The 13,935-nt window shown below is 39.9% G+C and overlaps 1 protein-coding gene across 6 annotated transcripts in view; it reads left to right on the forward strand.

Moving 5' to 3' along the window:
- LOC137290520 (ornithine decarboxylase-like) overlaps window positions 1–7,158 on the forward strand; it is a 40,014-nt gene extending 32,856 nt beyond the window's left edge. For all 6 annotated transcript variants that reach the window (XM_067821523.1, XM_067821526.1, XM_067821525.1 and 3 more), the window contains 9 exons: window positions 433–529; window positions 924–1,000; window positions 1,345–1,517; window positions 2,439–2,576; window positions 3,196–3,361; window positions 3,907–4,081; window positions 5,162–5,292; window positions 5,625–5,836; window positions 6,538–7,158. In XM_067821523.1, coding sequence (XP_067677624.1) covers window positions 433–529; window positions 924–1,000; window positions 1,345–1,517; window positions 2,439–2,576; window positions 3,196–3,361; window positions 3,907–4,081; window positions 5,162–5,292; window positions 5,625–5,836; window positions 6,538–6,589 — 1,221 coding nt within the window. In that variant the 3' untranslated portion in view covers window positions 6,590–7,158. The remainder of the gene's footprint in view (window positions 1–432; window positions 530–923; window positions 1,001–1,344; window positions 1,518–2,438; window positions 2,577–3,195; window positions 3,362–3,906; window positions 4,082–5,161; window positions 5,293–5,624; window positions 5,837–6,537) is intronic.
- Window positions 7,159–13,935: the final 6,777 nt, after the last annotated feature.

The following is a 13,935-nucleotide window of genomic DNA, read 5'->3' on the forward strand; positions in this document are numbered from 1 at the left end:
GCCAGATTCAACAATCCAAGGCATGAACGAATAACGCAATATATGTTTATTGGCTAGCTGCTCGATTATGGTCTCTCATTAAGAGGACGCATGCGTATTAAAGCGAAATACATTAAAATACCCGATCAATTTGGCATACAAGAAAGTACACCAGCCAAGGTGTACCAGGCAATGCTGGATCAGTTCCAAGATGAAACAGTGGGTTTGTTGGCTTACTAACCTGGAAGTGTATCGCCGAGGCTATTACAAAACATTATGACAAAATATACAAAATCCACATGTACTTGTTTCACAGGATCGAGCATAGCCGAAGTGTTTACATATACCCAAAACCTTCCCCTGAAACACCACAAGGTGTAGGAATGAACTGAAGTACGTACATGCCGTTTCGGCTGGTCTACATGAACTGATGTGTGGACATCTACGTTGCAGGGTGTTGACGATGCTTTCTATGTTATGGATGTCGGTGACGTTGTCAGCAACCACCAACGTTGGCAGAGATTATTACCACGGGTGGAACCATTCTATGGTAAATTATATGTTCAGAATCATAACCACTTTTTGACGATAGGATAGGATAGGTCAGTGTTAAAGTTTAGCATGTTAACCATTATTCGCTTTCTTTCTCCAACTTTACCTGACATCATTTGATTTGATTCAGACCCGATTATTTACAGACCTCCTCCATATAGCTTCAATACTGCCGAATATGGCCTAAAACTATTTTCATTCACTTACATAATTTGACGTTTAAAATGACGTCAGACCTGATGTTGATCATTTCAATTAAATTTAAATAAAAAGCACAGCAGGATTTGTGACCTACGCACACTGTATATATGGCGGGGTGTTTCTGAAAGAATTTTCAGTACAGTGTATTTGGTTGAAATATATTTTTACAATGTGAACTGTTTGTCCGGCAGCTGTCAAGTGCAACTCCGATCCGTTATTGCTACGTGTTCTCTATGAACTGGGAACAGGATTCGACTGTGCCAGCAAGGTACTCATAATCTGTATATGCATGTATAACAGTGACGCAAGGTGAAAGTATAAACCAAGAAAATAGGTATATATCAGTCATAAAGCCCTCCTTATATTCCCCCAAGAAGGAGCGACTGTACGATTCCCACAGTCATGAGCATGAATCACCATGAAATAACTAGATACATGGTTCTCAAATCTTTGAGCAGTGGTGGTAATATGAATGCTTGGTGTATTCACCTCATGGAGCTGAGAACGCTATAGATGTTCATACTGATCCGTTGACTGAGTAATATTAATGTAATGCCTTTATAACTTTTCATTGAAATCTTTCGTAGTCTTAACAATATCATTTTTTGACAGTGTGAGATGGACATGGTATTGCAAATGGGCGTGACCGCAGACAAGATTGTGTATGCCAACCCATGCAGGCAGATTTCCCACCTTCAGCATGCAGCCAAGAAGTCAATAGGTCTCCTAACTTTTGACAGTGAAGCTGAACTGTATAAAGTCAAGTCAGTTTATCCTGGTGCAAGGTATATCTACAACTACATTATCGTGCATGTGTGTTGGAGTGTTATATAAAGACGCTTTTAACAATATGCAGATTTACCACTTTGCTGAGGAACATGAGCACGGTACAGACAAATGTTGAAACATATCCAGGAATGGTGGGGTAGCCTAGTGGTTAAAGCGCCCGCTCGTCCCGCCGGAGACCTGCGTCAGATTTCCCACATGGGCAAAACGGGCATTGCTGGGATTTGGCTAAAAGTGCCTTAACACAAAACACACTTACACCCTGTAACATAAACAAGGCTACTTGTACCCCCTTTACTGAAGCACCGACATGGCCTATACATGAAACGAGAGGAATACGAAACCTATAAAAATTCATTGCGAACCACGACCCATTTTCATCTGCACCGATGAAAACTACATATGGTGGTAAACGTTCTTACAAACATCATGTTTTTCCGAGTTTTAATTTAATTGAACAAATATCAAATGGTCAACTAACAACATATATCCACTTTCAGATAAGTAAATCCAATATGACTTCTAATACACAAACAATACCATAGTCAATTATCCGCAGCAGACACGATCGAATACTGGGGAAAACAATAGCACATCGAGCTCTGTGGGATAAGTGATTTGTTTGAAATGTAACATCTTTCTATTAAGCTGACATTATGACAGTTTGATGAATATATTCCTGAATTAGCTGTGACCTTTCGTTATTTTCTTGTACCGCAATCTACTGATACAATTCAGTCCGACAATCAAAAGATATTTTACGTAATCAGCAGCAATAGTGTCATTGTTAGCCCACACTGATATATTCTGGTAGACAACCTTATAAATAATGGTGGTAGGCAGCCTACTGCGTTGTTCAGTTTGGCGTAGTCCCGTTGTTGCTCCTTCAAACACCCAAGCTTTCTAACATCCTCCTCCAGACTCCTCCTTCGAATTGCCCCACCAGAGAACTACGACGTCATGTACGACCTGTCAGAGAAGTTTGGCTGCCATCCTGGGGATGTCAGCGGGCTCCTGAGAACAGCCAGGACTCTCGGTCTCAATGTGGTCGGAGTAAGGTGAGAAAGTTTTTGACAAGATAATTTCCCCAACCAATCCTTTTACATTGAAATATTTTATTATGCAGCTTACAGTTTTGTCACGGGAGGTAAGTATCAATTATAATTATGTCAGCGGTATTATTAATTTTGAGTTGTTTACAGAGAGTTGGGGCAATAACATTCTTGGTTGCCGGAAATTTCCAGGTGGGGAAATGACAGATGGGAAATAGACATGGGGAGCAACTGCCGTGCATCCTCATATTATATCAACCATTTACATGTTGGTTTTTGATTCTGTTTCTGCTTATTAGTAACTGTTGAAAACTCTTTTGATCACCTTCGTTCCATCTTTGTGCAAACCTGGAATGTGAAATACAAAAACGTGTTGAGGTTTTAAAATGACCGCGTAGATCTATCGCATGTTTGTGTGACTTTATATGTAGACAATAAACAATTCATAAGAACATGCTTAATGAACGGCAGTGGGGGAAGTATTGTACTTGCCTTGTTTCCTTTAGTGGATGATGGAATTAGAGACTCTTATTCAGATACTTATTTATCAAGTTTAAACATAACCCCATTGTATTATACTCACAGATTGCTTGAATGTTTTTAACTATCTACTGTTATACCCCAGTTTCCACGTGGGCAGCGGAGCAAGGGACCCGGAAGTGTTTGCAGCCTCACTACAGAGGTCACACAATGTGTTTGCTATTGCAGAGAAATTAGGATTCAATCCAGATATTATTGACATTGGCGGAGGTTTTTATGGTCACAAAGGAGCACCCCTGTCGTTTGAAAAGGTATGGCATTAGGCAGTTTTAACCACGGGTAGCCACCAGTCGGATGAGGCGCAGAGTTGCGCCCTCTTTGTTTTACCCAGAGTAGTATGCAAAAGGTTGCACTCTCATATTGAAACGTGTCCTTGCTGGTGGGGTTGTTAAGAGCTACCTGTCAGCGATCAGTATCTTATTGTCTTTTGGCATCCTTCATATTTACAGTGACACTGTTTAAACATGCAAATCTGACTGGCTGGAATATTGCTCAATGCGGCGTAAAACCCAACTTAATTTGTCAGTAGTTTCTGAACGTAGCATAATCTGGCCGTTAATGTTAATTCAACCACAAGCTGATGTTTATAGGCTACAGAGCCAGAAGGCGGTGGGGTAGCCTAGTGGTGAAAGCGTTCGCCCGTCACGCAGAAGACCCGATTTCGATACCCCACGTGGGCACAACGTGTGAAGCCCATATCTCAAGTTCCCCGCAGTGATATTATTGGACTATTGCTAAAAGTGGTGGAAAGCTCAACTGATTCACTCTCTACTGGGTCAGGGTGTGTTTGTTTCAGGCTGCTTCTACGTTGAACATGGCTCTTGACAAGTACTTCCCCGTTACTTCCAATGTCAAGGTGATAGCAGAACCCGGGCGGTACTTTGCATCGTCGGCCTTCACCTTAGTTACCAGTGTCATCGGGAAAAGGAAACGCCTTGCCAAACATAGAGATCGCAAGAACTCCCTTTCTGGTATGTGTCATGAAATGATTGTCTGGTGGCAAGTAAATAAGAAACACATCGGGATGAAATGATTGTCTGGTGGCAAGTACATCTAGAAACACATTGGGATGAAATGATTGTCTGGTGGCAAGTATATGTAGAAACACATCGGGATTAAATGATTGTCTGGTGGCAAGTAAATCTAGAAACACATCGGGATGAAATGATTGTCTGGTGGCAAGTAAATCTAGAAACACTTTGAGATGAAATGATTGTCTGGTGGCAAGTACATCTAGAAACACATTGGGATGAAATGATTGTCTGGTGGCAAGTATATGTAGAAACACATCGGGATTAAATGATTGTCTGGTGGCAAGTAAATCTAGAAACACATCGGGATGAAATGATTGTCTGGTGGCAAGTAAATCTAGAAACACTTTGAGATGAAATGATTGTCTGGTGGCAAGTACATCTAGAAACACATTGGGATGAAATGATTATCTGGTGGCAAGTAAATCTAGAAACACATCGGGATGCATACATTTCACTCTTTTAGGATTCAGCATGGGTTTCGAGTTTCAGTAGGAACGACTTTGAGTTGAATAAATTTATATTGACCATAGTTATGAATGACTCTTGATGAGATCAGGCGTTTGTGATAATGAAGATACTTGTGATCTTGAACATGTTTAACGTCACTTGCATCACTTGCAGTTATCACGAGTAACCCGACGTGGGCTTTGAACTCACTTTTATGGTGGTAGCACCTTTTTCATCAGCTTCCAGGTCTGAACAGTAAAACAGTGAGTGGATGAGTATAATTTTACGCCGCACTCAGCAATATTCCAGCTATATTGCGGCGGTCTGTAAATAGTCAAGCCTGGGCCAGAGAATCCAGTGATCAATAACAGGAGCATCGATCTGCGCAATTGAGAACCTATAACTTGTGTCAACTACCTTTGTCAATGAGCCTGACAACCCGTTAGTCGTCTCTTACGAAAGCATAGTCGCCTTTTGTTGCAAGCATGGGTTGCTGAAGACTAAACTCACTCATCTGTATATTTGAAATATTTATCTTACTCATGGTTGTTGTATATTGTCTTGTTATAGAGATCAATGTAGAATCTGAGACGTCCGGAGACAACAAACCAGCGTTCATGTACTACATGACTGATGGTGTTTTTGGGTCCTTCAACGTCATCATCTTTGAAGGCACTTGCATTATACCTAAACTAGTAAAGGTAGATATCAGATGTCTATATTTCACTTCCATTCACCTTGGAGGGCTTTTTTTGGTTTATTTGTTAATTGCGCATTTAGCAATATTCCAGCGCTTTGTAAATAACTGATTCTGTCAGTAACGCCACGCTTACTGCTTCTCACGGGGCCATGTCTGAAATCCAATAGGTTCATCACCAACTGGACAAATACCCGTAGCTGCGTTCAGAGAAGTGTAGTGCTGAATGAAAAATCTAAACCATATAAAACTAACCGAGTTATTCCCCACTCACAAATGGACTCCACTAAGGTTAAATGATCGGTCCCGTTAGTGCAAGAAATTCTTCGGTTGCAGGCGCCCTCTAGTGACGTGACCTTCACCTCCACGCTGTGGGGTCCGACGTGTGACAGCCTTGACTGTGTTAGGAAGGAGTTGCCTCTACCTGAACTGCATATCGGAGACTGGTTGTACGTGGAGAACATGGGCGCCTACACAACTAGCACAGCATCACGTTTTAACGGAATGCCCATACCTAGATGTCATTATATATCGGAGGAGAAGGCCTGGTAAGATATGTCCTAGGTTCAGTATTTAGGTCAGTCAGTGCATATATACCTATACTGAACAGTAAAAGAAACGCAAATTTCGAAAAAATGAAACGTCATAAAAGTAAGCGTTCCTGTTTATGTCTTGGGTTTCAATCCTTGACAAAAAGCCACAGATGCGTTTCATTTGCTGTTCAGTATACTTGCTGGCATTGCTGAGTACCTCTGCTGTCGCCTGTGAGGACATGTTGCCACGTTGTTCATGCTGTGATGGTTCTCAGTGCTGTATAAAAGATTAAGCAGTTTGGCTGGAACAGCGCTGTCGGCTGTCATTTACATTTACAAACACTTCAGAAATGCCACATGTTATATAGAAGCTATACGCCAGCCAATGTTGTAAGGGTTACATGGACTCTTTGTTGAGGGTAGCCTAGTGGTTAAAGTGTTCGCTCGTCACGCCTAGGGTGAGTTCGATTTTCCACATGGGTACAGTGTGTGAAGCCCATTTCTGGTGTCCCTCACCGTGATATTGCTGGAATATTGCTAAAATCGGCGTAGAAACAAACTCCCTCACACACGGTTATTGTGGTTTCATGGAAGCTTTGTCAAACTAAGCCTACCCGTGCTATTTATCCTGTGGGAAGGAATTCAAGTTGTTACATTTATGTCTGTAACCGACATCTTCATATCATTTAATACGTTTTATATGCACTTGGTTTCAGGAATTCCATTTTTACAGAAAACGGGGTACATATCAGTGGAACCACTTCTTAAAGTAGTTTGGAGCACCTGTTCCGCCGATGTATTCCAGATGAATATTTAGATAATTGGATGTAACACATACAGAGGTTTGTACTGATGGACACTAGTGACTGTATTGCATGCGGGCAGGTGTGTCTAGAAGTACTGATACTACAGAGGACGATTGGTAGTTTAGTGGTTAAAGCGTTCGCTCGTCACGCAGAAAACCAGGGTTCGATTCTTCATATGGGTAAAATCGCATGGGCCCATTTCTGGTGTCCCCGCCGTGATGGTACTTGAATATTGCTAAAAGCGGCGTAACATCATACTCACTCACTACAAATATGGCGATCACTCAATAAACACTGTTCTATTCTATCAGGAATGTAATGTGGCCATTATACACCCCTCCACACACGAAACTTTCCACAAACTTTGCCAGTGTGTGTATTAGTATAGATATATTTTGCATCCACAATACATTGATGTCTTCGAAACCACCTTGGTGTCTGCGTATTCTTACGCAAATCTTGTTACAGGCTTGTTCCTATTGCTGTCTACATGTTACTGTATGTGGAAATATATATTATATACATATACCAGCAATTGGTTGTCTTATTTATCTGGAAACTAGAGAGGATTAAGTACGCCCTTGTCTTAATGGTAATAAATACCGTGCGACGTCTCTGGTGTGAGAGCAAACACACCCACCCACCCGCAATAACCACACCTCACACCCATCCACCCGCAATAAACACACCTCACATCCACCCGCGATAACCACATCTGACACACACCCAAAACGAAACTGAAAACAATGTTCAAGGCGGCGTCAACAGCAGATTATCAGTTAGAAACCCTACTGGCTAGCGACCAGTTATCGTCGCGTACCAATTATCGCCAACACCTGACTGTACCGCTTGCGCAGACAGCTTTGCATGTACTTAGGTTGTATTTCACATATTGACACATCCAAAAAACGATAGATTACAAGAGTTAAAATTACTGTGAGTATTTTACGTTGTTAGACGTTACAAATATGAATCCTCTCGAAGACTAGACCCAAACACGTCGGGGTATGTCACGTGACCATTAGTGTGTTGACATGCAATTTCATAAACGATGAGAATTGAATGAAAATCATCCTGGCTGTGTTGTGAATCTATGACTTGACAATTCGGTCCACAAAAAGTGCAGATTTTAATTTGTCTGAATATAATGCCAACAGTCAATCACTCAAGTTTGAATTGACCCAAATTTCCATCTCCGTTTTAAAGGCTCAACAGTTACCATGCACACAATACTGACACAATATAACTGTCAATTTTCACCTTTATCTTTACGTTTTCCCCCGAGAAAACATACATTGCCAAAGTTGCAAACAACTACTCAAAGTGTCAAGTTTGATAAGTTCAACCCGGCGGTGACATCTCCATATTCCCATCAGCTTATATCAACATCCGTCAACATTCACAATGAGAGCGAGTTTTGTTCTTTTAAACTTCGTTTTTTCAAACAAATTCCAATCATGAAATTCCTTCAGTATGTCAAGGTTTGAAACACAGTAGTTTATAACCAAGTTTATGTCAAATTAGGTGAATAACATAAAAACTTCAGAAATGGCGATAATTGCTCTTGTTAGTTGTAGGGATAGAGCATTATACACTACCGCGCTTCTTGTTCCCCGCGTTTCGGAGAAACACGATTGACAACTGTAAACAAGCAGAAAACATCGGTGAATAGCTGATCTATCATCAAGATAAATTTTGTTTTATTCTGTTAAGAAATAATGGAGCAAATCGTTAGAAACCGCTTTAAAATGGCGATAACTGGTCGCTAGCCAGTACCACACCAGCATTCAGCTGATCTGACTCAAGGAAACTTAATGCATGTTTCACCACTCCCGACCTACCACTCGGCAGTACTCGGTGTACAAAGAGAGTGCTAGCATAGATGCACGCACTATTGCTGTTTACTATCGCTTTAACTAAATTGCCGTTGATAATGCAACGTCTTTGAGAGGCACTTAAAAGTTGAGGAGCAAGGAAGGATAGCAATATATGAATGAACTGTACTTAAGAAGTTGTGCTTCATGTAGAGTTTTCTTCCTTAAAAAACGACTAAACTCAATTTTTGGTACTCTTTTTAGTACTGCATATGAAAGACTTCTGGTTGGTCATAAACGGAACAAAATTTAAAAAACAAAAACAAACTTGTGGTTAATTAATACCAAGCTCAAAAGTTGCTAAAAAACCGCCTGCTTCTCTCTCGCCCGCAAACGAAACCGCAGACAGGTTACGTAACTCTGTCGCCAGAGCCCTACAGTGACGTCATAGAAAGGAACGGTTTTCAGTTAGTTGTACAGAAATTGTGTAGGGAGCTCGTCATTTAGCTGATTTCTCGACGTCACCAAAGACATGCCGAATTGTTGTGTTGCCGTCAATTGCTCCTTGGGGTCGGATGATGGTGTTACTATGCACAGATTTCTACCGGACCCGTAGTTTGTGCTTAAATTGGTTGTCAGTGTGTGCGAAGTGAGCGTTGTGGAAGCCTGTGGTCTATACTAAATCGGATGGTTCGCCCCTTACCACCCTTCCAGGAAAACGGAGTTCATATTTCATCGAGTTTATAAAATAAAGACTGCTTGCTACACATTCATGACCAAAAGGATTTTGCATGAATAAAACGCTTTCTTCCTCGGAAACGAAGTTGTGGTCGAAGTGACAATGTTATCGTAAGTAATATTGGGACACCTGCGCATGTCTGTTAAGTACATGTCCGGGAACCCGTAAAGTGCAGTTTACCCGTGATATTTTGTTGCCCCCCGCCTCGCTTCCAAGAGTGAAATCGTTATGTTATAAGCAATGTCATGTAAAATCCTAATGTCCATGACTAAAATACATTTTACTACCAGCGAAAAGTAAATTAAATGTTGATTGTTGTAAGTAGGTGAAAACAAACTTATACAGCATTCATCCTCAGACAGGGCGCCGCCATTTTTAAAACTGTGAAGTCATGGGCTAAAATCCGTTAGAATTATTGAGATTGTAGTTTGTTCTCATCAAGTTAGTAAATCAAAACTACTTTTTACTAGTATTAAATATGCATTTGAATCATGGCCTAAAGGATTTTGCATGACACAACTTTTAACATAAGGACTTCTTCCAAGGAAGCAAGGTAGGGGTCGAAGTGACATTAATATTGCAAGTAATATCATGTTATAAGCAATGTCATGCAAAGTCCTATTGTCAATCAATAAAATCCACATTTTACTACCAATAGAAAGTAATTTTGATTTTTTTAAGTAGGTGAAAACAACCTTATACAGCATTCATCCCAAGACAGGGCGCCGCCATTTGGAAAATCGTGAAGTCAAATTTATTTGAATTGATGAGATTATGGTTTGTTTTTATCAAGTTGGAAAATCAAAACAACTTTCTACTAGAAGTTAAATATGTATTTGAATCATGACCAAAATGAGTTTGCATGACACAACCTGTAACATAACATAAGCTAGGTCGGTGTCGAAGTAAAAATACTGCACGATAAATTTCATCACTTGCTGTATGCAGACACTTGTCAATATATGTCTTTATATTTGGTCTCATAATCCTAATTACTTTATAATCATACTTGTATGCATTTTGAAACTTCTTAATAAGAACAGGAAAGTAATTTGTAGACATTTTAATTTGTCTGTATGTATGGTTTGCCTGTATGAATCATAATTCGCACGCAAGCCCTTGTGTATGCCGTCTGCATTATTACACTTAGCGACGACAGCAAAGATTCATTTGAAAGCTACGACAACTTAATAAATACAAAAAGCAAATATTAAAATTAAAGTTATGGGAGCAATGTCGGGCTATTACCTTGTTCGAGGAATGTATCCATCAATATCCACAAAAACGAGTGATATATAAATCATCTGCAGATTTCCCAAGTGATGTGTCTTTTAACAGTCTAATATACGACAACGTGATGTATCGTTTCAGGTTTTTCACATTGCTGTATAGTCTCATTGGTCACCCAAGATAGCACACCTGGCAACTAATTGCATAATGTGCGTCATTCTTTTTAAAAAGTTATTTAGTTAGCCAATAATGAGCAATCAATCAATGTATTGGCGGTTAATCCTTTGAAAGAAGGGTGTTATTTTTACAGAGACAGACACGACAGAGTGTATTCAGTACAGATTAGTGACAAATCGCCCATTTAAATCTGCATAAAAGTAATTAAGTGGCGTTACCACTAATTATACCTGTTTTAAATTCATTAACTGAACATCAAGTGAATGATAACAAATAACGTGTATGTTTATACCACCTAACACAGAGTACAAAAAAAACCCCTAGCGACACCCATTGATTTTGACAGAATCGTCTATGAAAACAAGGGTTGTAACTCGAAAACTAGGCAAAGCAGGAGACAAAACTAAATGATAGTAGATTGTGAGAACATTTTTCACAACAGCTATCGAGATTTCAGGTGTGTATAAACCTGTAAACGAAATGGTTTACCCCCTGAAATGTAGATAAATTCTGCATAGACCCTCACTTCTATACCTACAATTACGTCTGGGAGACGCGCCGCTCTGATTGGTTGAAATTTCGTTTGCGGTTGAGAATTGTGCACTGTTGTTAAAAAGGTCGCTTTATGGTAATTAAAGATCGAAATGAGCAGTTTTAATGACGAGGTTTCATTTATAGCAATGCCAATGAGTGATTTATGCATTTTCACCCCCTAGAGTATATGTGATCTTTAAGTTATTTCCTTTACAATCCACGAGGTTTCTAAATAATTTCAGTGTATACCGCCCGTACGGTTAAGTGGACAGTCTTGACTATCATCTAGAACAAATTCCTATTCAAATACCATGACTGCTGTCAAACCCCGTGTTAATACAAAATCTTTTTTGCATCTTATCTTTAACGCGTTTCGCGGGAACCTGCTGCCAACATTAGATGGTAATAATCTACTGGTGTATCTAAAAGGGAGCAGTTGATCCTCTGAAAAATTCCAGGATCCGCCTATGTAATTCATAAACACACCCATAAACAAACAACAGACCAATCCATAGCGCTTAATTAAAAACGAAATAAAAACACTTAAAAATAAAAAAAACCATATGATTCAAGCTGCTAAAAATTAACATGTAATTTGTTTTCATGTTCCTTTGGTTGATTCCCAGAAGAGTGGCGTGGTATCCGAACGCACCTTGCTTCGCGGATCATGTATAGACAAAACACGTGTCAACACTATGCAGGATATGATGTCTGGAAACGGGCAGACTCGAAATCGTTCCTCCTATACACGACGTCGTTGATCTGCTCTTTGAAATTGTTTGATCACTTAAGTATTGTATCTTTTCTTATGCGTAGAACCGAGTAAGAAATTTCCAAAACGTTCATCGACAATTGATTCATACATAGTTAACCAGCCTAAATACCATTACACCCAGTGTTCCCACCCATATACTGACACAAGACCATTATCTTAGTCATGTACTGATTCCTTGTCAGTTGTTACATCAGACACTCCGAAAACATCTACTGTATCTGCCTTGCCGGTAGACACATATAAAGACTGGTGTAGACAGTACTGACATTGGGTCATTTGAATTATAGGATCTCAAAAGTGAGGGCAATAGCTCTCTCATTATATACTCTTAAAAAGAAATATGGGGATCTTCATTTTTTTTATTTTCGATTAAAGTCAGTCAATGTTGATATGATATTGAATGTTTTGTGAGTGCACCACCATTTGCACTTCCTTAAAACCATAGTTAGAGTGTATTTGGAACGTAGTCGCTTTTGAAAGATGACTGGTGTATGGCATGTAATTTGCATGTATACGATTTCATTTTAAAACAAACGACTAGGAACAAACACTAACAAATGTGTGATGCAAGATGGGTGTCAAAATTAATGTTCTAAGTGATTTCCCGACCTCGTCAAAATCACGAATGGGACCCCATTCACGTGTTTATGGGTGGTAATAGGGGGAAATGGTGGTGTATTCATAAGATGTCTGTCATTGAAACGTTTGTTAACGTTTACACTTCCTATCCAAATTGAAAGTTCATTATCCCCTACTTTTTGTTAAGAATACACAAGGAGTTGCAACTTGCAGGAGAGATAGGCCGTTGAAGTTCCCACTGAGGAATATCAGGGGTCAAAATAGATAGGTTCAAGACAAAATCTTTAGATGAATATTCTTGGCTAATAAGGGTGTTATTGTGTGTGTTTATGTAAATGACTGGGCAAATATTGGAACATTGATAGAACGGCACACTAATCTTAAATCTAACCACACTTGGTGTTACAAAATCAGTAACTACAGAAAGGTTGCTTGTAACGTTCAAGCTGATGCTTGTACGCAACTGTCAAATAGCCACAAGGCAACTTTTGCTAAAAACTGTTCATTTCTGAAAACATTCGCTGCAACACCCCTGTGTGGGAAACAAACTACTGCAAGTAGTGGGCACAAAATGAACTCCGTTCCTCTCTTACAATACAGGGCGCCGCCTGATGGCATCATGAAAAACCATTTGGGCAATTTAGCAAATAACAACAAATATTTGTCACCACAGATTCAAAACGAATACCCTCGCCTTTGAGCTTCACAAATAAAAAATACAATGCAAATGAATGCAATGCTCGGAAAAGTTTTTCTCTTACCACTGACGAGGCCACTGATTCTTCAAACCCTTGTCTTGTACCAAATAATGTGACCTCTGTTTTACTGTCGTTGAGCTTAAGTCTGTTTTCTGTTATCCACAGTTGGATATCTTTGCGGGTTGCAATTTTTTTAATAGAGACCTGAATGTCCTCCACTGCACAGCTGTCCAGTAACTGGATGTCATCAGCGTAAGAGTGGTGGTCTATCGCATGATGGTCGATAATGGTATTTAGGCAATGTGTGTGATACAGGACGATTAATACCGGACCAACGACAGATCCTTGAGTGACGCCACATGTCAGCAACTTTGGTTCAGATCGTATACCATCGATTGCCTTATGTCACTGAAACAGGGCGCACTCCAAGCCAGTGGTATTCCTACGATGCCGAATTCTGAGGAAAGCCTACTGATTACACGATCGTGATCGACCGTATCAAAGGCAGCTGAAAGATCCAATAATACAAGACTTGCTTTATTTCCACAGTCCACTGACTGTGAGTCCATTAGGTCACTGAAGACCTTAAGAAGCGCCGTTCCCGGGCTGTGCTGTGGTCTATATGTGGATTGATGTGGATCAACAAGATCATTGTTAGTTAAATGTACTCGTAACAGCTTATCAACAGCTCAGGGTTTTTTTTATGCAAATGATAGGTTTGAAACCGGTCTGTAGTTCTTGAGGATGTTACTGTCTGATGTT

Source organism: Haliotis asinina, chromosome 7, assembly GCF_037392515.1.
Source record: "Haliotis asinina isolate JCU_RB_2024 chromosome 7, JCU_Hal_asi_v2, whole genome shotgun sequence".
Lineage (NCBI taxonomy): Eukaryota > Metazoa > Mollusca > Gastropoda > Lepetellida > Haliotidae > Haliotis > Haliotis asinina.